Source organism: Rhodnius prolixus, unplaced genomic scaffold, assembly GCF_049639745.1.
Source record: "Rhodnius prolixus isolate KJV_2025 unplaced genomic scaffold, Rpr scaffold_2, whole genome shotgun sequence".
Classification (NCBI taxonomy): Eukaryota; Metazoa; Arthropoda; class Insecta; order Hemiptera; family Reduviidae; genus Rhodnius; species Rhodnius prolixus.
Window position 1 is genome coordinate 19,484,443 of NW_027411592.1, and position 27,265 is coordinate 19,511,707.

A 27,265-nucleotide genomic window follows, 5' to 3' on the forward strand; every position below is an offset into this window, starting at 1 on the left:
TTCAATTTTTTAACTTGTTATCAAAGAGAAAGAAGAGCACGCGATTGGTCATTTTTATGTATTTTTTCATTCCCTTTCTACTAAAAATATTGCCAAGGCAGTAAAGCTAGTATTTTTCTTAATATCGGAAATAAGTCGTTTTCCGAGTGATTTTTCTAAGAAAAATCAAATGTTAAGAGCTTTAGATGTTCTCAAGCATACACAAAATGGCTAAAAATTAATTTTACATCTGTTACAAACAAGAAGGTTTAATAATTATTTGGTAATTTTGGGAAAGTTGCGTTTAATTACCAAAAAAATTAGAAAATGCACTTTACTCAACTTGTGATGCATGTACTGTGCAAGGTGCATTATTTGATAAATTAAGGAATAAGTTTGAACCATTGAATGAAAAATATTGATCACTTAAATATGTGGCAGGAGGTTTCCAATTTTTTTGGTAATTAAACGCAACTTAGGATGGTAATACATAAAATTTAAACAATATTTTTGTAACCATTTTCGAAGAAGTCTTGAAAACTAAAACATTGCATGCTAAACATTTTCGCATTTAAAAAAAAATATAAATAATTAGGCTCTCTGAAGTCACTGGCTTCATGAGCCTTCTCAATACCAAGTATGCTCCTTGGAATTGAAGATCTAAAAGCTAACTGAATGGAAACCCAGATCCACGCATTCTGATCTTAATGCACTTTCACTGCAAGTCTTCTTTTATTTATGATGCAAATACTAAAAAGTAATATAAAAAATTGAATAAAAAATAAAAATAAGAGTAAAATAAATAAAGTAATGCTAAAAATCATCCTATTGTTACACCGGTTTGACTTCATGATTTCGACGGTTTCTGGTGTAAAAAAAAAAAATACAAAAATATACAGCACCATCCCTCGAAGTGGATGTGCAAAGAACATACCGTTTGAAGTTCATTGATTGAAGAATATTTTAAGGGATTTTGATGATACCTTACTGCTTTAGAGACAAGAGATATAAATTTTGTTGATATGTTGAAATTATTCCCAAATTGGACTTCGGAGTTTTTCACTTTTCAAGATAAATTAGAAACTCTGGGGAAATCAGTGTCAACTCATTTTGGAATTCCATTCTTTTCATTCAATCCGACTATGCCACGTTATACAGGGTGAACCAGTAAGTATTGTCAATAGGCCTACTGCGTGTAGTACATCTAAAGTGGAGTTCAATGACGTATTGGACCACTTCATATTTTCCTCTGTTCTTGAGTGACGTCACTTTAAAGTTTTTTTCTAAAATCATTACTTTTTTCCAATAAAAATGTTATTACTCAGAATGTTTTAGTCCGAATTCGATTCTGATGACATGGTTAGAAAGACAGATAAATTTCCTAAAAATTGACACCATTTTGAAGCATAAATTATTCTCCAAACTGCCTTAATCTTCCACCGGGACCTAGGAAAATAAAAGTAATCGAATTTTTTAAGAAAACTCATTAGGCTCTTATGTGATCATTTTCAGACCTAGGTGCTGGCACTTTTTATAAAAGTTTTCTTGAGTAATGGGCTTTCAAACGGTATATCATTTTCCTGGATTCCTTTTATCTTCGTATGAGAAATTAAGTTTGTATTGCAAGAAAACGTGTTCACGAGCATACAGCAGTGATATTGTATTGTGTTGTTTAATTCATTAAACTCTTGTGGGTGGAGCTGTAATTTTTAAAGTAGATTGTCTTAAAATAATATAGTCTAAAGTTACTTATTGCACATTAAAAAAAAAAAAAAAAAAAAAACTAAACTGAAATATTTGACAAAATGTTAGATTTTGAAACTAAGCAAATTAGCCTTCGATTATAAAAATAGCACTTGTTTAAAATATTTTCTAACATTTTGTTAAATATTTCAGTTTAGATTTTTTTTTTTTTTTACGTGCAATAAGTGACCTTAGACTACCTTATTTTAAGACAATCTACTTTAAAAATTGACTACTTGTCCATCTAAAAGAGTTTTCAATGAATTAAACAACTTGATAAACTAACACTGTTGAGTGCTCGTGAACACGTTTTCTTGCAAAACAAACGTAATTTCTCATACGAAGATAAAAGGAATCCTGGAAAATGATATACCGTTTGAAAGCCCATTAGACAAGGAAACTTTTGTAAAAAGTGCCAGCAACTAGGTCTGAAAATGATCACATAAGAGCCTAATGAGTTTTCTTAAAAATTTCGATTACTTTTATTTTCCTAGGTTCCGGCGGAAGATTAAGGCAGTTTGGAGAATAATTTATGCTTCAAAATGGTGTCAATTTTTAGGAAATTTATCTGTCTTTCTAACCATGTCAACAGAATCGAATTCGGACTAAAACTTTCTGAGTAATAACATTTTTATTGGAAAAAAGTAATGATTTTAGAAAAAAACTTTAAAGTGACGTCACTCAAGAACAGAGGAAAATATGAAGTGGTCCAATACGTCATTGAACTCCACTTTAGTAATTACTGTATATAGTAATAGAGACATATTAAAGTATTAGTAATAAATGCCCTTCGGTCACTATTTCTCTTGTTCCCTTCCTAGTCCAAGCTGTCCCCTGAAAATAACCTTCTGTTATAAGAGATAGTGGTTAGGCTGATCGCTGAATGCCTGTCCCTCCTGAAACTTGACATGTTGATCCAACGCTACCTCTTTGCAGGAGATGTAGCATAAGTTCCTCAGATTAACTCCTCTCCTCGGCGTACCCTATCATACATTTGCATGTTGCCACAAATCTAGACTATGTTGCGCTATCAATTAAAATCATCACTATTTTTTTTTTTTTAGTGATTGTCAACTCAGAAGTAATCACATCCGTATCAGTTGGAGGGAACAACTTGGGCTTTGTTTTAGATATAAAATAGTGAGGATCGCTCTGTAATAAGTTGTAATAAAAATATATATTGAAACTGAATGATATAATGTCAACGCTAAAAAAATTAAAATAATCAAAAATAAATTTTACTTATGAATTGAAGGATTGCAGTTTAACTCTGAATGCTTATCTAGCTATCATGCTTTATATCTTAGTCTAAATTCTTAACAACTACTACTTTCAAATCTTAACATTCTTATCTAACTTGAAAGACTTTTGTTTGATGATGTTAGTCGAATCTCTGTCGTCTTTATTGTATTATTAGTTTTGTAAAAGTCATTATAATACCTGCAATTGTATAAGTGTTTGTATAACTCATTTTGTATGTGTGTTTCTCTGTGTATAGTTTGGCTATACACGGGTATAGCAGGAGTTCAATCCTGGCTTTTTAGGATTAATTAGGCGCTGGTGAAAAAAAGTTTATTAAAAATTACACGTTTATTGACCACATTATGTTACATATTTTTATGAATCTACAAACGTTTTTTTAGATTTAATGCGGGAAACAAAGTAAAACTGTTCGAAGTAGCTCATTACTTGATCCTTTTTCGGTATTTGTTTTTGTTATATTTTTAAAATGATTACTATTAAGTGAGTGCGAATTTCGTAAAAAGGTAAATAAATATTCGTTTTCTAATGTAATGATGAAAGAAAAGGTATAACAATATTTCAGTTTTTTGAAAGAATAATATTATTGTACTCATAATTTCGAATTAAACAAAGATATACCAACGAAGAGGAAACATACAACCCTAGAGCAATTTTCATTCATATTTAAAGAAAGACGAAAATAATAATAATAATGTAATTCAGAAGATATGGTGAAAAATGATGTCTCACAAAAGGATTTAATGTATTTTTCATTTTTTCGAAGCGTGAAAAATAGTATGGAATCATTAATTCATGGGTAGAAAAAATGTTGAAATTGCACATCACGATGATATGAGAGCATTAAGAGAAAACATTATTTTCAAATTAAAAACTTTTTTGGCTCATTTCTGAACCAACCAGCTTGGCTCATGTCTGAACCAACCAGCTTGGCTCATATCTGAACCAACCAGCTTGGCTCATGTCTGAACCAACCAGCTTGGCTCATGTCTGAACCAACCAGCTTGGCTCATGTCTGAACCAACCAGCTTGGCTCATGTCTGAACCAACCAGCTTGGCTCATGTCTGAACCAACCAGCTTGGCTCATGTCTGAACCAACCAGCTTGGCTCATGTCTGAACCAACCAGCTTGGCTCATGTCTGAACCAACCAGCTTGGCTCATGTCTGAACCAACCAGCTTGGCTCATGTCGAACCAACCAGCTTGGCTCATGTCGGAACCAACCAGCTTGGCTCATGTCTGAACCAACCAGCTTGGCTCATGTCTGAACCAACCAGCTTGGCTCATGTCTGAACCAACCAGCTTGGCTCATGTCTGAACCAACCAGCCATTGTTCAGTGTGAGACGAGTGGATCCAAAACTTTTCTAATGAAGTACCAAGTTGTTTGAAAAAACGTTCATGGAGCAAAAACCTTATTTTATGACACTTGTTTAACCTTGGGCACACCTTTCTATTACTATCGCGACAACTACACTGGATTCTAAGGACATCTTAATGTTTGTTCTTCTTCTTCCAGATTGCATTTGATCTAAATGCCTCGACTCCCTTAAGCTCTTACATTTTGTCAAGCCTTAAGATAAGGAAAAAAAAATTTTACAAAGAAAAAATCGCAAGTCATATATCTATTCTTTAATTTTCAAATTTTCTTCAACCTTGAAATAATAAAATGCTTTGTGGTTATGGATAGTTGTTATACCTCGTTACGAGTGTTAAGGACTGTCATGAAGGTGACAAAATAAGAAATGTTGAAACAGTTATTCTACCTCCAACTTTCCGAGGGCTGATAGATTTTGCATTAAACTCATACAAGTTTGTACTTGACACAGTTGCTATGCTAGTTGTAGAGATTGTCTGATGTAAAATTTTTTGTGATTTTTTAAAATAAATATATCATTCAAGTTTTAAAAAACTGGACATATCCTATGCCATGAAATAGAGAAGGCATAGTAGTGTGTCCTCTTCGAATCCATCCATCAAATGAAACTCAGGATTATGGCTTGGGATAAGAGTGCGCCATAAGGTTGCAAACTTGATAAACTTACGTAGAAAACAATAGGAAGGATGTGATAAATTTGATCAGGTTCATCGTAAATCATATAAATATGATGAAGACAATTTGAAACTTTTGTAGCAATCAATAACCAATAATAATTCTCGCAGATAGTTTTGAGTCTTGAGGCTCAGGTTACTTGAGTGGTCAGAATGTCATTCTAATTTTTTTTTATTGGGAATTAAATTTTGATTTATTTCAGAAACGAAATCAACATAAGCGCGAACACATCTCTGCACTTCATCAGTGCGTCCACTACTCTTCTTTAAAGTTCTCTATCTGTATAATAAACCATTTCAGTTTCTGTAATTACTTGGTGTTAATAAATTTAGATATTAATCAATATCTTAAACTTAATTTAACCTTCCGCATAAATATTTAATTAACATTTCATGCACTACAGAATTAACTAAGTAATAATTTCGTTTTCTATCATTTTAAGCGAATAGCTTTCTTTTTTCATTGTTTATTATGATTCTTTGAATAATTAATTGCTGTTAACCATCGAAACCCAACTTGTGATTAAATTGAATTTTTCTTTTATTGCAGGGAGAAAACAGATATTCTACCAGCAAGTGGGATAAAGGTAAGAGTCAAATCTTCAGTTACAGTTTGCATTTGCATAAAATTATGGTTTTCATTTTTCTTTTCTCTTCATCGAAATCAATTACTTATTAGTAAGCTGTGAAAGTTACTAGCTTTATCTTTACTCTTTGGGGTGGGACGACAGTTTTTTGCATGCAGTTTTTAATTTCAAGGGGATTAATTTATATAATTTAGTTTTACAAGTGTTTTCCTTGGATGAAATCGTAAAGTACGTTCTCTTTCACTATTTCGCCAACTTTCTGTACCAAATCTCAGTAATGACTAAAGGTCGCCCAATTCATTCCACATTATGAACCTTCGTTGCGGCCATCTTTAAAAACTGTAAACCCAATTCCATACCATTCTACTGCTCCTAATGTTTTCTCCACATACTTCACTCATTGATACGAATCACTGTGCGTTTTCTACAGTGGATGGGATTATAAATTGAAGGAGCCATTTTAAATACTCACAAAGTTAATAAGTTGAATATTTCCATAATAGCGTCTAGTTTCTTCCTGGCTGATGTAGGTTCATCATAGCAAGCGCCAAATGCCGACCGCAGCACTGCAGCGGCCAAATTTCAAAACGGTTCTTAAAAAACACGCCTCGTATTTCAGATCGATTTCGGATTTTCATTCGTCATCAGAGGTTGATTAAACAATTTAGTTACAAGCTGTTTTGTATTGTTTTACTTGTAATATCCAGACCCTGAAGAAGGCAATATATTTGTCGAAACGTTGGCTAAAAGAAGAGTTTTTTTTATTTGGGCCTATTCCTCGCTAATTTGAATCCTTAATATAATATTTTTACGGTCACTACAAGCTAATATCAAGTTATAAAGAAATGCATTCACTAACCTCCGAATAAAATTCTGTATCCGCTACTGTGTGTGATTATCATGGTGAGAAATTATTGTGTTGAAATTGGTTGATAGTGGATACTTGAGGGCAATTAACTGTTCCATAACTTGCCTATCCCTTTCACCAACGTTTAACATCCCTCTTGGGTCTATCCACCTCTGCCACCTGTCATTTTCGAAAGCGTACTGTGGAAGTAAAATACCTTTTCAAGCTCTTCATCTGCGAAGACTTCGAAATATCTGGTAATGCAATGCATTATTTCAGTGTAATTGTGTGGATAAAATACCCCATAAGTTTGATAAGATTTAATAAAATTTAAGAATTATTTTGAAGTTTTCCTGAATTTCTAGTTTTCTTTCCAATATTTTGATAAGTTCAAATAGTAGGATCCAATTATTTTCAAATAAATGTATAAAAAATCATTTACTCATTATCAATTTTTTTTTTATTCTGCTTTAAGTTTGACACCTCACAGTGTCTTTCTTTGATTCAGCAATTCAATTCCGGCTGTAGACAATACCGATTCTGTTGACCTGCTAAAAGCAACAGAGGTTCAAGTGAGATACATATTGGATTTAGCCCTGTCGCTATCCTTATAAATTAAATACATGCCCAGTATTATGTCTAATTGATGCAACTATTAGTTCTAGATAAATTATTATTTACTTACTTTTTGGTAGTCAATTAGCCGACCGAGGTGATAAGGCAAAGTTTGGTAAACCCAGTTTGTGACAAAAGATCTGTTGATACGTTTGGGTATCTTTCATGTTGTTGTTACGTCCGTTATAAATTGCCTTATGTAAGAGAGTTGAAAAATGCATTAGCGAGAGGCATTTGTGTGTAGTTGCACATACTGCAAGATACATAATCGTATGTGCCAGCAATTAAGTTCCTGTTTGTTGTGTGAAAAAGATGATCACCTTTAGTGCTTTTTTTTTTACAAACTAAAAAAAAAAAGGTTTGTTTAAAACGTTGTTTTAAAACGTTTGTTTAAAACGTGTCAACGATGTTTTTAAGTTGGACGTAGGATAATTACGAGGGTCGTTTGAAAAGTCCGTGCAAAAATAAAAACTACTTAATTTTTTGGGGTAAACCTTTTTTATTTTTCAACATAGTCTCCTTTTAGGCTTATACACTTCGTCCAACGCTGCTCTAGTTTGTTGATCCCTTCCGAATAATAGGATTTGTCCAAGTCTGAAAAATAGCCATTCGTTTCTGCAATCACCTCCTCGTTTGAATAAAATCTTTTTCCCGCCAGCCATTTCTTCATATTGGGGAACAAATAGTAGTCCGAGGGAGCCAAGTCTGGAGAATAGGGGGGATGTGAAACGAGTTGGAACCCTATTTCCATTAATTTTGCGACCACAACTGCTGAGGTGTGAGCTGGTGTGTTGTCGTGATGGAAAAGGACTTTTTTGTGGGCCAATCGTGGGCGTTTTTCTTGCAGCTCGGTTTTCAAACGGTCCAATAACGATGAATAATATGCAGCTGTAATAGTTTTACCCTTTTCCAGATAGTCGATGAGGATTATTCCTTGCGAATCCCAAAAGACAGTCGCCATAATCTTTCCGGCCGAAGGAACGGTCTTCGCCTTTTTTGGCGCAGATTCCCCCTTGGTAACCCATTGTTTAGATTGTTCTTTGGTCTCAGGAGTGTAGTGATGTATCCATGTTTCATCCACAGTGACGAAACGACGCTTAAAGTCCTGCGGATTCTTCTGGAACAGCTGCAAACCGTCCTTGCAACACTTCACACGATTTCGTTTTTGGTCAAGCGTGAGCAATCGCGGCACCCATCTTGCGGATAGCTTTGTCATGTCCAAATGTTGATGCAAAATATTATGTATCCGTTCATTCGAGATGCCCACAGCACTAGCAATCTCACACACCTTCACTCTTCTGTCATCCATCACCATATCATGGATTTTATCAATGATTTCTGGAGTAGTAACCTCAACAGGGCGTCCAGAACGTTCAGCGTCACTTGTGCCCATATGGCCACTCTGAAAATTTTGAAACCACTTATAAACTGTTCTAATCGAAGGTGCAGAGTCACCATAATGTTTATCAAGCTTCTCTTTAGTCTCCTGAGGCGTTTTGCCTTTCATAAAGTAGTGTTTAATCAACATACGAAATTCTTTTTCGTCCATTTTTTGAAAATCACTCGACTTCCTCGATTCAAACGAATGCCAAACACAAAGAAATAGACCGATCTGGCTGAAACTTGGTGTGTGTTCTTCCAAGAGATGCTACTAACTAAACATAACCTCGATAAGCGCCAGTGGTGCTATCTCTCTGACTTTGCACGGACTCTTCAAACGACCCTCGTATTTGGTTGTTTATTGCTTCTCTTTTGGCAATTCTTGTAACTTTTTTTTTGAGTTCATAGACTGTTGAGCAAATCCAAATCATTTTTATTCTTTTAATGTCATACCATAATGTGCAAGTAATAAATCACATTTTTAAAACTAATTTTGTGTCCTCAGGCGGGTCAAGGAGACATAACAGATCCCATTGTGAACCGATTGGCTAAGGTAAGAGATTCTGTTTACTAATTCATTTTTTTTAACTGCCTAGAACTTTAATTTTTTGATTTTGTTTGTTTGTTATTTTATTTTTTTTTTCTTAATTAAACTAATTTCTGTAATTAATGAAATTAAGGAAATATTGTTATCGAGAAAGCTGTTGAAGCTAAAAGTTATATTATCAGTAAGGACCATCAGAGCCTAATTTAAGGATAAGTGTTTTCACATTATACAAACTGGAAGCATCATCAAAAAATAAACTCCTCAGTTTACCATATGCCTCAAACAATTGCTCAAAAATAAATATTTTCTGGGATTGCAATGCATTATTTCAGTGTAATTGTGTGGTTAAATATTGGATGGGCCAAGAAGTTTGGATTAGAATTTTAAGAATTAATTTGAAATTTTTTGGGATTTCCAAGATTTTCTAAGTTTCCTCTCCAATACTTTGAGAAGGTCCAATAAGGTACTATCCAATTATTTTCAGATAAACGTATAAAGAAAAAAAATTATCTTCCATCTGGTTTATGTTTGGATACTTCACAGTGTTTCTTTGATATAGAAAATCGATCATTTTTTAAGTAACTTGCTTGTAAATTGTGCTTAGCTTCAGTTTGTCTAGGTTTTTTCTTTTATTGAACCAACAGTTTTCTTAGGTTTTTATTTTACATAACCTAGAACTACTAATTTGAAAAATTGATGAATACTTCTATTCGCCCAAATCAATTTGACATAAAACAGTGAATTAATATCAGTCATCTTATTGATTGGACATTAGTTTTGAAGGATTGAAATGCTGGAGGAATACCATCATGAGTTTCTGAACTTGGATATTGGAAAAATTGATTGAATGTTTAAAATAAAATAAATCAATATAGTTAGCATAATTTACATAAATACAGTCAAACAGAAATCGTTGATTTTTTTTCATACATATTTATTGAATTCCTGGCCGGTTTTAAATTTTCATCCATTTTTAGAATTTGTTTAATCAATTTAGTGTAGCGAATTTGACTTCAATTATGCTTCTGTCTTACACTTGATAACTCTAAAGGATACCATAAACATGTCTGCTACGACAGATATATCAGCATTCGAAGGGAAAGGCAAGAACTGTCAATTTAATTTTGTTTAAAATGCTCGTCGTACATTTCATCTACTCGATATAGTGCAGCAGGCAAGGCGCTACGGTAGCCGAGCGGGTTAAGAGGCGAGACCTGCAAAGCTAATATGCATTGTGGTACTGGGTTCGATTCCCGGTCTTGGCCTTGGATTTTATTTAATGGTTAAATGAGAAATAGTAAAGTACGTTTGCTAGTAACCACAACACCTAGTAAATGGTAGTTGGACGTTAAGCCCCGCCTGAAAAAATAGGCGATTACTTTACTATAGTGCAGCAGGCTATTTAGAGCAGATGATGACTGAAATTGGTAGCATTTTTTGTTTTTCTTGTTTTTTATACCTGAAATCATGGCCTTATTATTTTTCGAGATTCTTTTTTTTTTTTTTTTTAAACAAATACTAGATTTTCAGTTCCTTTTAAGTTACTATTTTCAACTTTGTTAACAAGAAAAATATTACTATAGAAAGTAGAATAATATTTTTTTTTTTATTGAAAAATAAATTAATGAATAAAATCATTTAGTTTTTAAGTTCTCCGAAAAGTTTAATTATCTTTTTTTTCTACCAACTACTCGGAACGTTTTTTAAGTGATTAGAATCTTCAGGGCCTTAAATCGAAACTAGTGAATTTCAGTGAACATACCCTACTTATCTCAGTACCGCGGTTAGGCTTCAACACCGGAACCCCCCCACACTGCATTCATAAGGGGAGAAAACTAATCTTACAGATTCGCTCAACAACTTGATGAATACTTGTGTAAGTTTCAGCATTTGTCCATTTACCTAAAAGATTAATCTTTTTTTTTTTCTTTTTAAGTATCAATCTTTTATTTCTTTCAGACTGTCGATTTAGCCAACGTTGAAGCGAGTGAAGCAGATAAAATTCAAGCTGCGATCACCCAATCTACTCTAGACTACGACCCTTCAAAGTAAGTTCCTCTTTTCTTTGTAACAGTTTAATTATTATAAGTGAGTTGTTCTACAATGATTTAATTGCATTTCCTTTTTTTTTTACAGTTATGTGCGAATAAAAGGATCAAATCAAGTAGGAGATCTTCCGCCAAATTATAGGTGTTACAAATGTTTGCAACCTGGACATTGGATTAAAGATTGCAAGCTAAATGCTCAGCAGGTAGAAATGATTTGTAGATTACAGAATAATTAAAGCAATAAATTATTGATTATTAATGTTTTTTTATTAAAACCCATTTTTATGTTTTGTGCATTTTTTTCTATCTTTAGGATGCACTAGAAATAAAAAAAAGTACTGGTATTCCTAGAAGTTTTATGGTTCCTGTTGAGGGACCAGAAGTACCTGGAGCCATGATGACACCAACGGGACAGTTTGCTGTGCCTTCCATTGAACAGTAAGTTTTGAAAGTTTTTTTTTCGTTTTTAATTTAACACGCGTCAGCATCTGGTGTCATTTTCGCCTGAAGTCTTTTTTTCAGTGCAGTTTCTGCTCCCAGAGTCCAATGTGGGACAGTAAATTATTTGAGGCCTCTACCTAGTAGAGTAAATCCAAGGGCAAGTTAGATTCAAAATTTATATAAAAGTTTTTTGCTTAACTTCAATAGTTCTGGCATGTTTAGTCAAGCAGTTATTCTTAGATATTTCCTAATCCAAACGTGGTCAAGATAATGACGTTAAGGTAATGTTTATTTTCATGACTAATTTTAGTCATGAAACTTATAAATACATCGTACAGTTCAAGAATGAGGCATAATAACTTAACTGATAACGAAAAATGCTCATTGCAAATTGCATTACCCATTGTTGAAAACTACACTACATAGTGATTAAAACAAATAAAATTAAACTAAAGTTTAGAAAATTTCTTGATTGCATGCTTTTATCGTTATCTTTTGAGAAAACTTTGCGTTTTAAACTTCTATTTATAACATTTAATAAATATACTAGCATATAGCTCTAATCAAAATATTGCTGCTCACAGCAGTTATTTTCTTGAAAAAATGTTCAGGCCGATTAACTTAAAAATGTAATAAGGATTTGTAATCATTAACAGAAAAAAAGCATGCCTGTAAATGGTAATCATTTGCACAAACTTCGTCTTTCCTCTGGGTTTAATGGTATGAAGCTTCAATTAGAGGTGAAATTATGCGCAGTAAAGTGTATGCCTCCAGGTCCTTGGCAACTACTTCATATCCACCCTCACTTACATATTTAATGGGGACGGGTGTTGGTCTATAATGGTCAAGGGCGTGGGAGATCCCCTGTTCGAATCCCGCGTATGATTACTTTATATTTGTTAGAAAAAATTGTTTATAGTAAAGTATGAGTTTCCGCCTCTGCCCACGCCACCTAATTGGTAGTTGGAGGTTAAGCGTCACTTGAAAAAATAGGCGATTACTTTTACACATTTAATGCTTTACAATTTTTTTTTATCTGGAAATATTACCGTGATTGTCATATTCACTGGATAAACCCAAAAGGGAAACTTCGAACACATCAGAGTATCAATGGAATTCAAATGTTTCTTGAGATCTGCTCCGCGATGACAATCATTAATAAATCTGATAAGCGGGAATATATCCAAGTATTATTTTTTATTTTTACGTTTACTGCATGAAGATAAACAAAATCTTGTTGAAATTCCAATTTCAGTGAGTCCAACTACTATTTCAGTACAGTTAATTTTGTAGAAATTTTTTCGTGGAATATTGTTAGACAACATAAATATTTTATAATTTATTTAAAGTAGTCAACGGATCAAAATAAAAACCATGATTTTTGTTTGTTACTCACTTGTGTACCATTCCACGCTTGGAATTATAATTAATACATTAAAATCATGTTGTCGACGAATAGAATGTATCAAATAATCGGAAGTGGTACTAGGAAGCCATCTGAAAAATGTATTTGAATACAATATTTAGATACATATATATGTCTATAATTATCATTCAGTCATTAAAAAACTATCGATAACCAATTCCCACAAAATTCCAAAAGCTCTCGAATATCCAATCACAGATTTTCTTTATTAATTAGAATTATTGCTATACTTTTGTTATTACTTGATAATGTGTTATGTTGGGGAACTGCAGCTCCCTGTGATGGGATACTTAAGAGTTGCTTGAGTGTTTCTTAAAAAATAAATTTTCTGGAATAAACGTTTTGAATTAAAAGTAATGATTATTGTAGGTGCGTCAAACGTTTATGAGAATATTTAGTATATCAACGTTTAGATTTCTGAAAAAATCGCGAAAAATCTAAAAAAATATATTTTTTATTCGAAGAATTTATAGCAGTGGTAGAATCAAACCTGAATTCCAAATTGTAACTTTCTGCAGTGTTTAGTTTTTTTAATATCTGCCATTCCACTACCTCATTTTCTAAATTAAACTTTTTTGATTTTCAAAACTGATATTTCCAATGAAAACTTCATATAAAAAGCATGACACAGCAGCAATACATAGGAGTAAGAGCAGTGTTGCAGTTTGAAATTATTTGTGAAAATCTATCGTCTTTACTCTGCCAAATTTCATCAGAGTCGGGTTTATAAGATGTACAGGGTCTTTATGTACAGAGAATGTATTTTTTATTAATATTAATAACTTAAGTGATGACTTTACACATGAGGAGCCACCCCATTCCTAAAGTTATAAGTTTTGTATTCATTTATTTTATTTCAGAGTTTTATTAATAAAAATCATTTCATTCTCGGTATTACGAACTTGTCCACTTTCAATAATGAATTTTTAAAATAGTTAGAATAACAGATTAAAATTATAAAAGAAACGATGTCGCATTGAACTAATTTAATATTTAAAACTTGTTTACTCCTAAAATCATTAAAGTATATCTAACGATATACTGAACAAGCAAATTGTAAAGAATAAATTGTTTTAAAATGCCCAAATTAATGCCATGAAATAATTTATTTACTTACGTTAAACGATTTGTGTATATAACGCTGAGAGATTTGTGTACTTATGTTAATTTGTATACAAAACGCTGAAAGATGTAATTTTACGCTCTGCTTAGCTCTAGTTCACTCTTAAAAATCTTATTATTTGACAAAATTATTGTAGCTTTTCATAAGTTAAATATTTCAATCCTATTTTTACGAATTTCAGTGAAGCAAGAAGAGAGCCAATGAGGAAGCCTTCTGAGCCTGTAGTTATTGAAAAGCCAACGATCCCAGCTGATCTTGTCTGCGGTGTGTGCAAAGATTTACTTTCCGATGCGGTGCTTATACCATGCTGTGGAAATTCATTTTGTGATGAATGTAAGTGTTTTTACTATTGTATGTTTCTTTTTAAAAATAATTTCAAAGAAGAAAAACAATCCCAGCAACACCAGCTGTTTATAGTGCTTTCAGATTTTCTGTTTTTGTAAATAAATAACAAATAAATTATTGCACTAAATTGTATTTATTGATCTAAGGTATAAAAAGCAATATTAAAACACAAGTATATGTATATATATTTTAATACTTGAAATCCAAGCAACGAAATGCTTGTTTCTGAAAAGCCTATTTATAAAATTCGAAATACATAAAGCTGACAAGTTATGGAAATCCGTTCATTCATTCTTAAAGCAGAACTGTCAGATTTCCAAAAAAATATTTTAACTATTACTAAATTTGCGTACCTTATGCTGTCATTACATGATTCACGATTTTTTTCTATTCTACATCCGAAATTCCTGTGTTTTTTTTTTATTTCCAAGAGTAAACAGAGAGGCTTTAAAGCTCTCTTTAATTATGCTTTCATTTTTAGATTCAAATTCATGTAAAGGCAATGAATTAATTTTTTTATTTCATCATTTTTTCGTGCTCTTCGTTTTTTTTGAGCCAAGTTATTGAAAATATTTCTTTTGCTGATAGATTTTAGACTTACTTCTGTTAGTAAAACCAAGTCTCACCCCAGCAAATATTTAAATTTAAGATTCCTAATATTGCTATTTTAATTTAGCTATTATTAATTCTTGGGGAAGTTGAATTCTGTGCCCTTTTGATTTGTTTTACTCATGAACCGCTGAAATGTGAGTTTACATGAGGAAGTGAATGAAGACATTCTTATTCATCATATTAAAGTCTACAAGTCCAACAGAGTTGTAAACCATTAGTTGAACTAGAGACTAGTAGTTAATAACATTGAATTGTGTCTTATATGGGTACTTCTTTCTGAATTATGAGCAATTTATCTATATTTCTGGTGAAAATTGTGCGCCATATTTTTTTTTTTAATTCCGAATTTTCGATTCTCGATGTTGTTTTATTTAAAACAAATTTAAAATTTCTATCTTCAACTGTGTAGTAGTTATTTGTTGGGTTTAATGTTTACATAAGAAGTTGCTGAAAGTTTAGAATTGAATAAGTGCAATGCTCTATGTTATCCAGTTTATCAGTAAATACAGTAAGTACCTATAGATTAATGAGCTAGGTTATTTATAAATCTGATTCTTAATTGAATAGAAGAATTTTGAATGAATACAATTGGAGGAGGGGATTTAGGCCATTGAATCATAAGTTTGGAACCCTGCTTTAAACAATTGTAATTTATGTTTCAGCATTTTCATTTGTAAATAATAGATGTAAATGAAATGAATGTGTTGAATAAGCTGTGTAGCCTTGACCACAGAATAGTACCGACACTGTTTTCATACTACTCTCCTGCTTCGTTATTCGGCTTAATTAATAACTAGAAGTCTACTACTGAGAAAATTCTAATTGGAAATAATAAAAAAAAGTAAGATGAAAAAGAATAAGAAGAAACTCAGAAAAATCAGATCAATGTATTTTAAAACAATTCTAACAATTTTTGGTTGGACAAATTTATCAATGCTTTGATTCACAGTTTTAATTTGTATAAATTATTAAGAAGTAACAGTTCCATGTGAAAAGCTCGCAAAATTCGCTCTTACGTGATTTTACAGAGAGATACTCTGTTTTAAGTAGAATCTTTATTTCTTATTCTTATTGTTATTTAATTGATAAAAAAGCAGTTCGTTTTTCGTCTTGTCTTATTCGCATTTCTTGACAACTGGGAGGTGGATTATTTATTTTTAAAGCACTCATATGTTTTTAAAAAAATAAGACTTAAATTGGTTAAAATCGTAATAAATTAAGTGCAAATTGTAGTAACAGTAAGTCACTAGCTGTAAGAAAGAAGTACTCTCTGTCAATTCCCCTTACCATTTCTCTTCCTTAAATATTCTGAAGAAAGCGCTGATTCTAAGTAAATACATTCTTCTAATACAGTGGTTCCCAACCTTTTTTTGACCAGGGACCATTTTAATACTTTTTTGTTAGCAGGGACCACAAGGTTCAATATCACAACCTACTTTTAGATTTTAAAAATCTATTCCTTCACCAATTCCTCTGGATGGAAACATCCCGTCTTAACACCTAGTGAACTACCATGAAGTGAAGGGAGTAGGCAATGGTTTTGAAGATCTTTCTTTAAAAAGTCGTTCTGTAAAAGAAAGCAAGCTCTAACTCAAAATAGGTTTTGTATTTTCCGAGGTAGGGCCGAGTAAATCGGAGGCACCATAATTATAAAGACTTCGGTGGAAGGTCATAGTGTTAAAAGAAAGGGAAGCACCAGTCTGGGGTATCCTCACCTCCAAACATATCCAAATAACTGGTAGATTTTTCTTTGGCCAAGTAAATTTCTTTGCTAATCTTTAAGTAAAATACTGGATTTACAGATTGTGGATTACCTCAATTGCGACTCTTTTGTTCGTAGGAGTAATTGTCGAGAGGCATTTCGAGGAGGTATAGTTCGGATTTTGCCAACCAAAATTTAATTCTCCTAGAAATTTTGAATTAGGTAGATATGTAGTTTGTCTGTATAGAAAGGAGGGAGAGAAAAAATACCAAATTTCTTCTTAGTCAAGAGACGTCCAACCATTTTTCCGTGAAGGTAATTTTGCGAATTTTATGTTAGTCGCAGTTATTTATTTACTTAGATTCTTTTTATCTCTTTCTTACTGAGAGGAAATGATATAAACTCTTAAGTTCAGCAAATCGAAAATGCGTCAAATGCGTTGATCAATAGATTTTAAGATTCCTTTTTTACTAAAGGTTATCTTTATATTTACTGAATCAATCTGTGGTTTCAAGGTTAACGTGTAAAGGTTTTATTGATGGTAATACTTTTACATTTACTTTCAGTGTATTTCAGGCAGCATGCAAGTTAAATCAAGTTCAGTATGCTCAATATGTGCCAGCAAGAGGCCGGATTTTAAATTTCTCTGAAAAGCTTACCAGAAGAAGAAACGTTCGAAGTAAGGGTTAACTCCCTTGGCTAGCTCAGTGTTATTCTTACTTTCTTGTTGTGAGGTATTATTCTTGGTCGATTTTTGAGGGAACACCAATAAATTTTTCCTTTGCGACAATTTTTAATCTGCGACAACTCTGGACCTAGTTTTAAATTGAAATTGAATTAATAATAATTAATTTGATCTCTCCTTCAGACATTGAGCTAACTTGATAAAGGCCTTAATTGAGAAAAAAAGAGTTATAACATTTTACAGAAAGAAATTGGGATAGTATTTGAACAGTAAGTATTCAGTTAATAACTTAAATCAAAGTTATTAGGGTTTCAAGAAGTGTAATGGATTTATTCCATTACTTTTTTATTATACAATAATTCGTGAATATATAATTTAGATCTAAACTAAGATGTGACGAAATATCGAAGTTATGAGAAAGTGGAAAGTGAATTGGGTGCCCTAACAATTCAGTTACTTAAACTAAAAAAAAATATATATATTTTTTCGCTAGTATATTGTTTCAGTGAATTACAGTACCATTATTTAGATTAAACTTGAAATGAGCTCTCCTTCATTTACTTTCAAGATTCAGTAACCAATTATTGTGCCAAGAAGAAAATTGTAAAATTTCCTGACATTACCTTCTAACAAGAACAAATAAAAGTAAAAATAAAATAATTATGTTATCGCTCCTCTTTCAATGCTACTTCTAAACAAATTTATTCACTACGGTTTCAATTTAATTTTCCAACTTCGGAAATACTTTAGTTGCAACAGAATAAATGAATTTTTTGTTAGCCTTATATTTTTTGCATTGCCACTTCGCTTTGTAGCCAGCAATAATATTGAATGATGTTACAGACCAGATATCTTAATGGATTGCTTTGTAGTCTTATTAGATTCTCAAATTTCTCTGAGAGAGGTATTTATTTTTTAGTTTAAACAATATTATTAAGTAATATTGAAAATTATTGTAAAATATTATTTGTACACTTGTAATTTTGTTATTCAAATAAACCAAAGTGGAATCTTAAAATGCTTAATTTAAACGTATTTTTACATGGCGTCAACCTTTAAATTTGGTTTCATTAATTCATAAGTTATTCCTAACAATATTTTATTGGAACTTATTGGATTCTTCTTGGTAATATACTCCCAAAAAAGTTTCTACTGTTTGTATCAGTTATTCAGATTTATCTAATGAAAATGAGGCGCTAAAAAATTTAGGACTTCTTCATTTCAAGACTCCTGCCTGCTTTAACTCGCATCTTATCCTTGTCTTCACTGGCGACGTCTTAAGTCCAGGGATATTAGTTAAGTGGTAATGATTAAACACGTTGAAAGCTTTTTTGTATTGTTTGCAACTGTCTCTTATACTCAATATTGCAGCTTGTATACGTTGAAAGGTCATCATAAGTTTCTTGATTTCCGCAAATGTTCTTTCGGCTTGATTAGCACTTTTGCCGAATTCTTTAACCTCAGCTGTTATCATGCACTCAATTATTGTGGTATTCGGTAAGTCACATACTACCCATTTAACTCCAAAACTTTATCATCATGCGTCACTGCACATGGTCTGTTTTTATTTTGGTAGGCCAGGCTTGCCGATTGGAAAATGTCCAGATTATTTCATCTTTTGCTATTTGAACTTTTTTTTTTATCTGATTAAAGATTCTCGAACTTGACAGATGATAAAACAATTGAGTTCTATACCATTGTCTTAGAAATTGGTCAAAGAGTGGTTGTTCAAGGAATTATCTTGGGAGGTTTTGTGTTGTTATTTCAGTAGCAATTTTGTTCTTGTACAAGGCGATTCGATTCAATGAAAATCAACAACATACTCGTTGTTATCGAATATATATTATATACTTATAATAATAATTATTATTCTTATTTTATTTTTATTTTTTATGATTTAAGGCGCGTCGACGTCTATGGTTATTGGCGCCCGGAGCTTTTTCCAGTGCACTGCTGGCCTCCGGACAGTGTTCTCTCTTTACAGACAACGCTGTCCATCACCGGACAGTGAGCTGTAAGAAGCTCCTAGGAAGAAAAAATCTAAGGGTCAGCAGCTGGATTCGAACCCGGGACCTCCGCGTGGGAGTCCAGTATGCTAACCACATAGCTAATCCCTTCCCTTATTATTATTACTATTCACAAATCTAAAACTTCCCAATTCTCCAAACTGTGTCAGTGGTTAAATATTGCATTATCAAAATGTGGCCAAACGTCATTTTGTGTGTACTTGTTCTTCGCCTGTTTCCCTTTGAATGTTTGGAATCTAACTTTTCCAGGTGATGAAACGTATTCTTTAAGGCAATGAACAGTTTTCCGTTGTTATTGAGTCTCCTTGAGGAGACTTTTTTTCCAACTTCTAGAATATTATAAAATTATAATTAGTGTGTCTGAAAAGGGCAAATAAGAGAGATTCATTAATCAAAGTCAGAAGATGAAGATTAGAACCAGATTCATTTCAAAGGAAATAAGCATGTTATGAAAATAAAATCTTTGTTACCGTTGCTGTAATCTGTATCAACAGAATCGCATCATCTTTTATTGTTAGTCTAGTTTGTGTAATCAGAGTAAGATTTGTTCCTAAAGTTCTTTGAAGATTTTGTCACCTTCTTTATAATTACAAATGTTAAATAGAAATTCTATTTCTGTGATTACCACCGTACTGAATCTGAATCTCATATGAATTAAATATTTTAGCATCCCTTCCATTGGCTTTATATTTATCATTTGCTATTCAAATAATAATAAGAAAATAAATTTGTTGCAGGTATTCGTAATGTGTTACTTGAATCTGAGGATCATCAGTGTCCAGATTGTCGTGAAAAAGATGTTTCTCCAGACACGCTGATTCCAAATCGATTCTTAAGAACTGCTGTTGGAAAGTTTTTAAATAAAACAGGATACGTAAGAGTAACACCAGTTAACAACAGTACTAAAGTAACTACAACTTCCTCTACTGGTGCATCGCTCCCAACTACTGCTGCACCTGCACAAGTTGGCTCTGCAAGTGTTCCATCTGCAGGGGATAATAATACTAAAGAACCTGATGCGGTTACTGTTGTGGCGGCTACTTCAAATCCTAATGTGGTAACTACATCGTCAGATGTAAAAATGACTTCAAACGCGTTCCCAGCGCCAAAAGAGGTTTCTGAACAGTCTAAGGAATCAGTTAAATCTGAATATTCAGACGGTATGTACTAAACAACTTCACTATTAATGGATAAACTAAAAAAGATAATATATATATATACAGTTATATATATATTAATATATAAATACTAAAATTAGAGTGAGGAGTGGCTCACACTAAATTTGTTTGCAGTCAAACTTTAAAAGTCCTGCAATCCCGTAAGTTAAGTGAATATTTTTGATTGTTTCTGGCTGTGCTAGGTAAAGCTTAATTTTAGATCACTGGGGAAGTTTTTTTTTAGAGCTCTAAGTTTATTTTCTTACTGGGATAAATAACTCCATAGTGAAAAAATCAGTGTAGAGTGATTGGAATAAATAATTATTTCTCTCTTAAAATGTAATTATCTAGAAGTTATAACTAAAATCTGTTTGAGGTTTGACTGCACATAAGCTTTTTTAAAAATTATATTTTAAAACAGCCTTAAAACACTTTTTCTTTGCGTATTATGCTTTTGGAGTAAAAAAAAAATCTGTTTTTGCGGAATAGCTACCGGTTCAAAGTTTTTTCATATCTTCCAATATTCATAATAACGCTAAAAAAGTGTAATTTTTTTTTTACCCACCAAAATTGGCTTTATTGTACGCGCTCACATCCATTTTTTTTTTATATATTAACTATATTATTATTAGCCAGCCTTACTTTCTCTGATGGTAATGCAATTTGTGCTTCAAAGTTCTCTTTCTAAATAGTTTTATTTATCAGATAGAAAAATGTGTAGCTTACATTATTCAAGTGATGGTTCAATTGATTACACCACATCACTTTCTGTGTAATTAGTAGTATTTCTATTTCTCGAAAGGCGAGTTAGTTACAATTCAGCTTTCTATCCAACCCGTTAAGAATCTTATCTATGGAAAATGGGGTTAGCTCCTCAGTTATAATATCGTTGATTTTTTTAAGTTATTGCACGCATGTAACTTCTCTCTTATCTGATAGGTTTCGGGATTTCTTATCTTATCAGAGAGGTTAAATAATCTAGTAGTTGTTTGTCACTTACAAAGCTTAATTATAAACTGCATTTACCTGTTTGTATATATAAGAAAGTGCTCTACCTTGCAGTTATACTTTAATAATTTTCTTATTTAGTTTCGGATTTTTTTTTGTATTGAGGCTATATTAACCATAACAACTGCATTTGGATGGGTTTCTCCAAAAGTGCAGTATATAAACATGCAGCAGGCCTAATAAAAAAAAAGGATGTGTGCGCTAGTTTTAATCTTAAAATTCAATTATTTCTAGTCGTTACGATAAGTAAAACAATATTTTTTTTCCTAATGGGGTAATTATTTTTATTTAACTTTACTATAATCTATGACTTGTGAAGGAACACATTTGAAGAAGACAGAAAGTCCCGATTTAGGAAATTTTTTAAACGATGTAACTAAGATACGATAAAGAATTTTGGTAATAGTTTAGGGCTACGTTCTTTTTATAGCATTCCTCTTGTTAATAAATTCTCAATTTCAATTGAAATGATTGTAAAAATTGAATGTTCATGTCTGCGCAATTTATGAAGAATCCCTGTGATTAAAATAAATTCAAAAGAGGGCAATAAAAGAAAAAAGGTATTAATGGAAAAAATATCAAAATTTTGAAGTAAAGAGATTAATCCTTTATCTAATTAATAAAAGATTATTTTGCAAGTAGGTCTTTACTTAATTAAAAGATAGCAGAATGAATTAATCATCGAGTTATATTCTGTGAATTTTTTTGAATTATGATAAATGAAATTGAATGAATTTCTATTATTGTGAATATTTCCGAAATTTTGATGAATAAATGATGAGAAGAAAGTGGCCAGAGACACATTTCAGAGTTTCAGAAATTAATTTACAGTTTGTTTTTTTGTGGAAGCTCGTGTTTTGGCCACCAGCAGAAGTCTGCTATAGATTTGTTGTGGAGGCATTCGAACCGTAGGAGTTTTATATGATTTTATATGATTAGCTCCGGACGCCAATAACCTCAGATGTTGACGCGCCATAAATCATTAAACAAGAGAGATTTATGAAACTGAAAGCAATAATTTAGGAAGGAAATTAAAAAAATTGATAAAACTCTTTTGGTGATGTGATTTGTGTGGAGATATAAGTATGTAACGGGCTGGATGAGCAATTCTGTTGACTTGGTATGATATTTCAAATTATCGAATCCACAAAACTATAGAATTTCAAATCAGAAATTGATCAACTAACTCATAATATAATTTTGATGTTGTAATTAGTAAGACTTTTTAAACTTAAGTCCAGTTAGAAGGCGAAGAGGCAGGTGTGGGTTAAGCCTTTTTTTTTTGTTTATGGATAAAGTGGTCAGGACAAAGAATTTAAAATTTCATGAACTAGAATTAATCAATAATTCAAAAACGGGAAGTTGACTAATCCGTGCTAGTAGTAATAGTCATTTACTGGCAATTTTGTTGATTTCGTACTTAGAGAGGGAATGCCGTTCAGAATTCAAGATGGAGTACTGTTTAACTTCGGTTAGTTTTATTGAATTTCCCTTAGCCTATTCTTAAATTCATTTTACAGTTCATGGTTACATCGTTTAAGAAATTGAAGAGGATTTGATTATACGTATGTTTGACTTATTGCTTATTGTTATTTAATTTTTTTAAATAGAGTATATCAAATATTAGTGAAGCAGTTAATAAATAATATTTATTTATAAATAATCTTACTCATACCCTTGTCTGTTTTATTCATTTGAAATGTCAGATGACTTTTTATAAAAGTTCATATTTATTCTTTTTTCTTTTTTTCTTTTTTTTTTATAAATTAGTTAGTGATTGGGGCGTTTCATTGCCATGTTTGTAATCTCATTGGTATTTACCTTAAATTCTGGACAAGTTGCAGATATAAGTGGTGAAGTTAACAATTCGCTTTTTCAGTTTTTCTTTTTATGTACTTTGTTTTAACATCATGTACATAACTTTAAATAAAGCAGTTTTAACTACACTTTTTTTTTATTATTAATAAAAAGTATTTATTTACATAATAGTGATAAATGATTCAGATTTTTTTTTTGTTTTTTTTCTAGTTTTATGTACAAATCATAACTTAATTTCGGCTAGAAAAAATTATTTGGTAACAATATATGTTGTTTAAATTAAGGTTAAACAATTGTGTTAATGTTTATTTAAATATGTAACTTTATAAGTAAACTATTTCAAATCCTGTGTACTCTTTCTATAAATTAAAGTTCCAGCTACATTATAGCGTAGTATATCTCTAAATTCTAACAGTCTCTAATAGATTTCGCGATTATAGATCTTATCTGTTTGCTTTAAAATAAAGGAATTTGTTTGTAAATTTAGTAGGTTAATTTATATTGAAATTGAGTCATAATTGATTTTCTGAGAATTTTGATAGGACTACTTTACAGGATTTTTTATAATAACTATCAGTGCTTTTTCTTTACAGATTACCATGTTTCATTTCAATTAATTATTTGAACCACCCCTTCTCTAAAATTATTCATGGTCTTTTAGCTTTGAAGTGAAATCATTTTCAGGATCGTTATCTCATGAAAAAAGGATCCTCTATTTTTTCGATTCTAAACTGTAATGCTCTATAAGAGAATTACGATAACAACTCTCTACTTCCTTGTAACTCCAAGTCAGTTCCTTGATTTTTTTTTATACCTACAAAAAAATCTTTAATTTTCCCCTTAAACAAAAAAATTATTAACTTCCTTTGTCAGACACTGGTAATTTATTAATGGTAAAACAAAAAAACTCAGCGGTTGAAATTAGCCAAAGACTGTCTAAAGTCTAGAATGAATAAGTTGCTTAATTAATGAATTTTTAAAAATTTAATGAATTAACATTCATAAAAAAAGTGAAGAGCAAGATAAAAAAAAAGAACGAATATCCCTTATCAATACATAAAAAACTGCAATTAAGAGAGCGTCCTATTTGATGAAATTAACCTGCGACACTATAATGGGAACATTCATTCAAATACAAAACTAACATAGTCATATTTTGTAGCTAAATAAAGTTAACTTCTAATTCTTATTTGATGGTTAATTTTATTTAATAAATAACAAAGGGATTTATAAAAAATAATGTCTTTGACTCATGAAAAAGAAAACTTTTACTACTTTAACCATGGAAATGAATTAAAAGAAGATGTTTATTTGTACGTGAATGACAATCTATTTCAAGAAGTAATCCTGAAGGCTGATAATATTTCATGATAATTGAACATTCCCGAAAATCTTTTAGTCCTAAAATTAGAACTGATCTTTCATATTTGTAGAAGAACCTGAGTGAGGGTAAGTTTATTATTATTCTTTTAAAATGTTTTTCATCTTTGACTTTTGCATTTGGGGATACCGCTTCTACATGGAAACCTTAATGGACAGAGATTATGGAACTCTGCTGATAAAACTTCTTTTTTTTTGTAAACACATAACTTAATTTTTATATATTTTTATTTCAGACCTTGTTTTTGTGGAAGATTCTCGATCAAGTTCTACAACTTTAACTACAAATATCCCAACTGTTGGACCCATTTCACATCCTGCAGGTAATGCTATACCATCTATAATTCCTGGTCCTGTTCCGAACAATATTCCTAATAACCCTTATAATAATTCTGGCCGACCAATTCGTAATATTGCAGTCCACACTCGTCCCCCGCTTATTCCTAATAAAATTCCTATTAAGACTGAGGTGGATCCAGCATTACTTGTGCGGAAAGAGAAGCCTACATTTCCTCTGCATAAGTAAGTAACCGTTTTTATTTTATTTGAATTTTTTATTTCATTCACGTGAGAGTATGTCAGAGTTGTTGATTAGATGGATTAAAAAATATTTATGTTACATATTAAAAGTTGTCACTCCAGCCACTTAAGAGTCATTTTAAGTCTATTTGATGAATTTGAAAATAATTTATTAATATTGAAAATTGAATTATTTATTTTAATAAATAATATGATTCTTGGGTTTCCTTAGAATTTGGTTATTGAAAGTATTAAAAAATAAACATTATTTTCTATTAATTTATTAATTATTAATACTATTGCAAGTATGGCATAAGTTTGCCTGTAACAATTTAAGTCTTGTTTTAATTTTAATTAGTTTTTACAACTTTGCAAAAAGTATTTATTTTTGCTAAAATATTTTTTTTAATTTTCCAGCCGTCCTGACAGATCTGGGACTCCGACGGTGGATGAAAGGAACCATTCAGTGGAACCGACCCATGTGCAGCAGCAATTTTTGATAGAATCTTTGGCTACACCTCAACATCAACCAATACCACCTCTAACCGCTCCACCACCATTATATGGGCAATGTATAATGAGACTTTTCTGTTTTGTAAATTAATGTTTAAGTCCATTTTTGTTCGTAATTATTTATTTTATTGGGAATTTTATTTTCACGGTTGAGTTTTAGTGAAATCGTTAAATTTGTAAATTTCAAAAAACTTTTGTTAAAATTAATGCAATTTCTTTTTCTTGCAATTATATAAATACTATTTTGACAAATGCAAGAATTTGGATTCGAAATAATCGATTTACTGCGAATAGGACGAATCATTAGCCTTTCGAAGTAGTAATAAATTTTTTTTATTATTATTATAATAGTAGTAATTTCAAATTATTTTCCACGTTACTTACTGTCGGGTTTTAGGACTCGCAGTGCTGAAACTGTCTGAACTTGCTCGTTTACTTAAATTATTACTGGGTGCAGAAATTATTTTTCTTCGGAAATTGATTGCAGTTGTAATCTTAGGAAATTTCATATTGGGTAGCTGCTGAGAGTCAAGAGTGAAGGACAGAATCTGTCTGAATTGCAAGTCAAACTGTACACATAACTGTAAAGCACAGAAAGGAATATCGCGTACTTTTTTCCTGTCGGTATTTGAAAGTATTTTTATATAATACTCTATAACCATTGTTTATTATTTGAAACTTTCTTTGCGGGAAAACTTTTTTAATAAGTACACTAATTAATTAGGGAGGGAATAATTAGCCGAGTGTTTAGCGAATACTGGATTCCAATGCGGAGATCACGGATTCGAATCCAGCTGTTGGCCCTTAGATTTTCTCTTCCTTGGTGCTTCTTACAGCACACTGTCCACTGATGTATAGACTTGTCTGTAACGAGAGAACACTGTCCTGAGGCCGACAGTGCACTGGAAAAAGCTCTGGGCGCCAGTTACTAAGATGTTGACGCGCCTTAAAAAACATACAACTAATTGAACGTTCTTTAGAATTCATATTTAATAAATGTACAACGCCTATACTCCACGACTTTTACCTGTGCAACGTATATAAAATATATCAATAATTCATGACGTAGACTAGTATCTATTAGCTATTATTTCTTAGCCGTTTCACAGTAGAAGGAAACGAAATGTAAGGCCAGTTTTTCAAATTATATTGTTGCCCAGCTCTATCAGAAATGTTGAACGTTCACTTAAAGAGATACTCTTTCATTAATACAAGCTAATAAATTTCAGGTAGCAGTTATATGTATCCTCGTCCACTTCATTACAGTGTACCTCCTCCACGAGCTCCTGACGTTATACCTTATCCACCAGGAGTGGATGAACCACGATTACCGCATCATTATAGAGGAAATGCCTATCATCGCCCAAGACCACAGAGGCTTCCTTACAGACCACATTCACCAGCTAATGGTGCGCTACCGATGGGGTATGTTTTTCTTTTGGTAATAAAGACA

At 31.8% G+C, this 27,265-nt stretch overlaps 1 protein-coding gene across 6 annotated transcripts in view; it reads left to right on the top strand.

Annotated features, from left to right (window-relative positions):
• The window catches only part of LOC141449212 (uncharacterized), a 51,964-nt gene that overhangs the window by 11,309 nt on the left and 13,390 nt on the right, over positions 1–27,265 (top strand). For 3 of the 6 annotated variants that reach the window (XM_074118399.1, XM_074118401.1, XM_074118402.1), the window contains 10 exons: positions 5,583–5,619; positions 8,967–9,014; positions 10,968–11,056; positions 11,145–11,259; positions 11,370–11,494; positions 14,228–14,379; positions 20,155–20,577; positions 25,017–25,302; positions 25,717–25,871; positions 27,042–27,237. In XM_074118399.1, coding sequence (XP_073974500.1) covers positions 5,583–5,619; positions 8,967–9,014; positions 10,968–11,056; positions 11,145–11,259; positions 11,370–11,494; positions 14,228–14,379; positions 20,155–20,577; positions 25,017–25,302; positions 25,717–25,871; positions 27,042–27,237 — 1,626 coding nt within the window. Of the gene's footprint in view, positions 1–5,582; positions 5,620–8,966; positions 9,015–10,967; positions 11,057–11,144; positions 11,260–11,369; positions 11,495–14,227; positions 14,380–15,373; positions 15,512–20,154; positions 20,578–25,016; positions 25,303–25,716; positions 25,872–27,041; positions 27,238–27,265 lie in introns of those variants that run through there. The other 3 variants (XM_074118400.1, XM_074118403.1, XM_074118404.1) reach the window with 2 other exon arrangements.